Genomic DNA, 6,534 nt, shown 5'->3' with positions numbered 1-6,534 from the left:
TTATGAAACAGTTAAGATCGACATCGTTCTAACTTGATAATGTAATAAATACCGGAAACATCTACATCAGGCGAACCGACTTCGAACTGACCAATGCTACTTAGTCAACTTCCCAGCTTCACAATTACTCAAATCACCTAATGGCCAATAGAAACATGTTAGCAACTGACTAATCAAACAAACACCATTGAAAATTATCAAGTGGATCACTGTTGGACAATACTAGCTAAGTTATAATGGCTAATTCATCAGGTATCAGTTCCGTTCTTCACGAAACCACTAGTGGTCAAGATCCATAGAGTTACAATTCAATATAACAAATATAAGGTACAATATAACATTGGCCAAACACCATTCCAATCGGATCGGATTGTGACCCAAAAAAACTGACGTCAATCTCAAACTTCTACTCAATCACCGACTGCAATCCACTTGCTTCTCTTTGAACAGCGAAACGAATCTGCAATGAAATCAATAAATAACTTTCATGAAAACGTCATGCACAATCTATCCGTTCTCCACTGCAGAATATGTTGTCATGCATGGTAGTTTTGGCATTAAGGAAAAGTAATTGAATATTAAAAATTTATGAAATTGATTATTCAAAATCAAAACAATCTATCCCTTTTATTTATTTTTTTTATTTTCGGGAGGAGCCAACCTAGCGAGGACAAGGTAAAACTAACTAGTCAGGAAAAAATAACTAGTGAAGGATATATAGTACCAACTTAGCGATGGACAAGGTACCTAAAGAGGGATATAGTACCAACTTAGAAAGGGACATGCTAGACAGGGATATAGTACCAACTAAGGGAGGGACATGGTACCTAGAGAGGGATATAGTACCAACTTAGCGATGGACATGGTACCTAGAGAGGGATATACAGCACCAACGTCGCGAGGGATATGGTACCTACGTAGCAAGGGACAAACGACCTAGTCAGTGACAGTGTTCCTAGCGAGGGACAGGAAACCTAGGGAGGGACATGGTACCTAGAGAGGGAGAGTACCGACCTATCAAGGGACATAGGACATAGTGAGTGAGAGTGTTCCTAGCGAGGGATAGAGAACCTAGGGAGGGACATGGTACCTAGAGAGGAAGAGTACCGACCTATCAACGGACATAGGACATAATGAGTGAGAGTGTTCCTAGCGAGGGATAGAGAACCTAGGGAAGGACCTGGTACCTAGAGAGGAAGAGTACCGACCTATCAAGGGACATAGGACATCGTGAGTGAGAGTGTTCCTAGCGAGGGATAGAGACATGGTACCTAGAGAGGAAGACTACCGACCTATCAAGGGACATAGTGAGTGAGAGTGTTCCTAGCGAGGGATAGAGAACCTAGGGAGGGACATGGTACCTAAAGAGGAAAAGTCCCGACCTATCAAGGGACATAGGACATAGTGAGTGAGAGTATTCCTAGCGAGGGACAGAGAACCTAGGGAGGGACATGGTACCTAGAGAGGAAGACTACCGACCTATCAAGGGACATAGTGAGTGAGAGTGTTCCTAGCGAGGGATCGAGACATGGTACCTAGAGAGGAAGACTACCGACCTATCAAGGGACATAGTGAGTGACAGTGTTCCTAGCGAGGGAAAGAGAACCTAGGGAGGGACATGGTACCTAGAGAGGAAGCCTACCGACCTATCAAGGAACATAGGACATAGGGAGTGAGAGTGTTCCTAGCGAGGGATAGAGACATGGTACCTAGAGAGGAAGACTACCGACCTATCAAGGGACATAGTGAGTGACAGTGTTCCTAGCGAGGGATAGAGAACCTAGGGAAGGACATGGTACCTAGAGAGGAAGAGTACCGACCTATCAAGGGGCATAGGACATAGTGAGTGAGAGTGTTCCTAGCGAGGGATCGAGACATGGTACCTAGAGAGGAAGACTACCGACCTATCAAGGGACATAGTGAGTGACAGTGTTCCTAGCGAGGGATAGAGAACCTAGGGAGGGACATGGTACCTAGAGAGGAAGACTACCGACCTATCAAGGGACATAGTGAGTGACAGTGTTCCTAGCGAGGGATAGAGAACCTAGGGAAGGACCTGGTACCTAGAGAGGAAGAGTACCGACCTATCAACGGACATAGGACATAATGAGTGAGAGTGTTCCTAGCGAGGGATAGAGAACCTAGGGAAGGACCTGGTACCTAGAGAGGAAGAGTACCGACCTATCAAGGGGCATAGGACATAGTGAGTGAGAGTGTTCCTAGCGAGGGATAGAGAACCCAGGGAGGGACATGGTACCTAGAGAGGAAGGGTACCGACCTATCAAGGGACAAAGAACCTAGTCAGTGACAGTGTTCCTAGCGAGGGACGGAGAACCTAGGGAGGGACATGGTACCTAGAGAGGAAAAGTACCGACCTATCAAGGGACAAAGAACCTAGTCAGTGACAGTGTTCCTAGCGAGGGACGGAGAACCTAGGGAGGGACATGGTACCTAGAGAGGAAGCCTACCGACCTATCAAGGAACATAGGACATAGTGAGTGAGAGTGTTCCTAGCGAGGGATAGAGAACCTAGGGAAGGACATGGTACCTAGGTAGGAAGAGTACCGACCTATCAAGGGACATAGGACATAGTGAGTGAGAGTGTTCCTAGCGAGGGACAGAGAAACTAGGGAGGGACATGGTACCTAGGGAGGAAAAGTACCGACCTATCAAGGGTCATAGGAAATGGTGAGTGAGAGTGTTCCTAGCGAGGGATAGAGACATGGTACCTAGAGAGGAAGACTACCGACCTATCAAGGGACATAGAACATAGTGAGTGAGAGTGTTCCTAGCTAGGGATAGAGAACCTAGGGAGGGACCTGGTACCTAGAGAGGAAAAGTACCGACCTATCAAGGGACATAGGACATGGTGAGTGAGAGTGTTCCTAGCGAGGGACAGGGTACTTAGCAGGGACATGGTACCAACTTATTAAGGGACGGAATACATAGGGAGGGACATAGTACCAATTCAGGAAGGGGTCTAGAGACGGATATAACACCAATCAACCGAGGGACATAGTACCAGTTGAGGGACAGAGTACATACCTAGCAAGGGACAGGGTACCAGTAGTTGATCTGACGCTGGATGCACACTGGGAACAATACCATATGCTCCTCCTCAAAATGCTGGACGAACTTCCTCTTCAAGTACAGGTCATTCCATGGCAGCTCTTTGGTCAGTACTACGGACCACTCTAGTCCATAGTAAAACAACATCATGGCGTTTGACCTTTTTGCAAAATTCGCCTCGTCTTTCTTACGAGTACCGGAGGGCTTCCACAAGGATATCCTTTTAACCTGACACGGGGCAGTACCGCAGTGACGGCAGAGGGAAGGGCCTGCACAAACAAATATTTAATACGCCAAGATATTTCTTTTGAAATCCAGGGTTTAAGTTTACGAAACACAAAACATTACTTTCTATGCATCCTGAGATGTAAGCAGAACGGAACCGGGACTAACAGATACCTATCTGACTGGTTCCAGACACACAAATCTGACAAATTACAAGGCTTATAGAAAGTGGTTCCCGTTCTTTAAGCATGACCAAAGAGCTTCTCTGAGATTAAAGTCTATCAAGATCACAATTACACTGTTCGTTACCAAACAATTCGCTTTAATATAAGCTAGCAAACGTGTATCAACCGCAAGGTGGGGCGTTAAGGTAGTTATTAAAACACTAGGTTTAAAAAAGGTATATTATTTTTCGAAAACGTCTTAATTACAAGATAAACAGAACACTAGAACTGAAAGTGAGAAAACTATAATTCATTAGAAGGGCTGCTTTATTCAATATTTTAACCTTCGCTGGTTACTTACGAGCTCTCCATTCTCGGAACATTGACACAGCGGCTGACCATTTCTCTTTGACGATTTTTCCAATTGACGGCCCATAGCCCAACAGCAGGGTAAGAAGCACACACAGCAGATTATAGAATACTTCATTTCCAATTCGCTAAAATAAATCAAATCATAATGATTTTCAAGGATATATTCTATAATACAAACATTTAATGTTCAAGACCCGCAAATTCCTAAGATATGGACAATGGAGAAGAAATCCGTTTTGTCAAAACTGGACGCTGACAAAGCATAGCTGGTGGCTAATAATATTGCGAAATACACACAAGAAACCCTTACGAAACGAAATGCACACGCGTAAAATATATAAGGTTTTTAATAAATTGATGAGAAGTAGAATCAGTTAACCTTTATCACAAGCATAAGCTTACTTTACTATTAGTAAAATAAAAACTGTTGACGTTTTCATGACAGTCATTAACATTAAAAACTATGTAATCCTTACCCATGTCAGATCGGTAACCGTTGGACAGACTTTCTTAATTTCACTTGCGGTGAAATAATAAAACAATCTTTTGGCATATCCTGGCTCGGGCTCCACGCTACAGAGTTAAAATTATAAAGTTAAGAGTAAATATTTCTAAATATTCAATGGCAACACCTTCTTAAACTTGAAAAAGTTATTGACGTTCATTAGAGCTCCGCAAGATTTTTGCGCGATGTCAAGTAAAAGTATACCATGTCTGGTCCAAACTTACCACGTAAGGTCCCGATATACAGCAGGCCCTTGATGCATAGCGCACAGCGTTACCACAAATACCAAGAATAACCTGATATTCATTGTGGTAATCGAAGATTTAAACAAAAGAAGTAAATATCAGAGGAGAGACTGATCATCTCCGCCTTCGCCGATTGCTAAGCAGCTTAGCAACAAGTATGTGACGTCACAAGTGGGTATCTTTATTTTTACCGATCATGACGTCATGCTATTGTCTTTTACCTATAATAAGTGCAAGCGGTTACACGTTGGTGACAATGTTTATGGTATCAAAATGTTTTCTGTTATGAATCGAACCCTGGATTAGTGACAGTGAGTGCTTCCAGTAGGAGTCGAATTCGGGACTAATAGCGACAGAATATGTTTACATTAGAATTCCACTAAAATTCGAACATATGAAAAGCGACACTTGGGTCCGTTCTCAAGCATGCATGGACGATGTGCTCAAACCAGCTTTCCTGTAACTCGCTATAAGTCATGTCAAACGATCAAAAAATCAAATTAAAATTTAGAAAGAGTATAGGCCTTTAATTTTGTTCCAAAACAGTCATAAAATAAGATTTCTTATATTAATCTATAACCAGAACAAGAGATTAGGCTTGAGCATAAAATCCATGCTTGAGCACGAGAACAGTTTCATAAATACGGGCCCACGGTATGTGTTTCCGTCCGAAATTGAAGACATAACGAAAATAGAGTACATGTACTTCTACGATGTAGCCGGGATCAAATATGTGTTTCCTAAAATATTGATCTATTAGGAGTTGAAATCTGGACAGGCGACACAGGTCTTGCGCAGCGTGCCTAACCCATGCGTAAATTGAAATCAAAACAGTAGCACATTTGAATTTCACAAATATATATGTAGTTACCCCCCAAAAAGACAAAAAAGACGTTCTCAATAAAGTAACCGAGGAAGCCGTGACAGCGGAAACAGCAATTGCATGTCGGGAATTTCCTACGCTGATTCAATTATTTAACAAGTTCGGTCCATTTTCTTTTCGTCGTTCGGAGCAGTCATGGCATTTGTCGAAAATTATGTGTTTATTAACTATTTGGAAGTGAAATCCCATGCCTTTCATAAAATAATAGCAAAAGGGCAAACACATTGGCCAACGTTGGAACCATAAAGCATGCCACGTCATATTTCCCTGCCAAATTCACGTTTTTTATGTGTTGCATGGGCCGAACTTGCCCCGGTATTTTGGGCCGAACCTGCCCCACAAAGATATTTAAAACAAAATCGTATATCACAGCAATACGAAAGTGAATGCTAGGATTCATGTATAATATTATGTGAAGCTGTCGGTGTGTTAAAGTATACGTATATAACATAAATAAGTAACAATTCGGTTTACAGAAAGTTCGCAAAACTAGAAAGAGTTTAGGTCATGATTTTCTTTCTATCCTCCCAAAAGTAACTTTCTTCATTTTACTAATTTTTGTAATTGAGTTTTTCTTTTCCATATCCTCCCAATATCATGGGTTGCCAGACTTAAATTACGGAGCCGAACTTGTCCCTGTCCGAAGGACTGGTGAACTTTTGCAAGGGCGAAGCGTCTGTCGTTCGTCAACTTTATTCCATTTAAAAAAAAAAAAAAATCATATAGGGATGCAAAGAATTGACTTTTAGGCAAATGAGATACCTTTAAAACCGAAAGAAATCACAAACATGTACCAAGGACTAAGCTAATCTAACTCAGTGCATACATACAGAAAAAGTCTATCTCTGCCATCAAGAAAACACTATGATCTGCTCGGCACTTATCCAATGTCATTTTGACTATATGCTTGTTCATCTTGGTACGAGGGTATCTCCAAAAATCTTAAACACAAACTTCAAGTTACACAAAACAAGGTTGTTGGTTTCATTCTGGATTTAGATTGAATGTAAGTAATAGAGTGGTTCAACTGAGATTAAACCATGTTTTTAAAATGTTCAATGAAAAATCTCC

At 41.8% G+C, this 6,534-nt stretch overlaps 1 protein-coding gene across 1 annotated transcript; it reads right to left on the bottom strand.

The window, feature by feature from the left end:
• Positions 1-3,045: 3,045 nt before the first annotated feature.
• LOC110454337 lies at positions 3,046-4,727 on the bottom strand. Its single transcript, XM_021503796.1, has 4 exons — positions 4,560-4,727; positions 4,307-4,403; positions 3,820-3,955; positions 3,046-3,338 (listed from the first exon to the last, which is right to left on the bottom strand). Exons 1-4 carry the CDS (start codon positions 4,640-4,642, stop codon positions 3,046-3,048), a joined length of 609 nt encoding a protein of 202 aa, XP_021359471.1. The 5' UTR covers positions 4,643-4,727.
• Between the last annotated feature and the right edge of the window lie 1,807 nt (positions 4,728-6,534).

The sequence above is a fragment of the Mizuhopecten yessoensis genome, unplaced genomic scaffold (assembly GCF_002113885.1).
Source record: "Mizuhopecten yessoensis strain PY_sf001 unplaced genomic scaffold, ASM211388v2 scaffold917, whole genome shotgun sequence".
NCBI classification, from domain to species: domain Eukaryota; kingdom Metazoa; phylum Mollusca; class Bivalvia; order Pectinida; family Pectinidae; genus Mizuhopecten; species Mizuhopecten yessoensis.
This window is presented reverse-complemented; position numbering and strand designations above follow the sequence as displayed.

Bases quoted from the DNA above. Each gene is read 5' to 3' on its own strand.
- LOC110454337 (XM_021503796.1), bottom strand. From the start codon at position 4,642: ATGAATATCAGGTTATTCTTGGTATTTGTGGTAACGCTGTGCGCTATG. The intron at 3,956-4,306 runs GTAAGGATTACA...GATTTATTTTAG, and splicing joins CGGTTACCGATCTGACATGG to CGAATTGGAAATGAAGTATT. The intron at 3,339-3,819 runs GTAAGTAACCAG...TTGTTTGTGCAG, and splicing joins GTTCCGAGAATGGAGAGCTC to GCCCTTCCCTCTGCCGTCAC.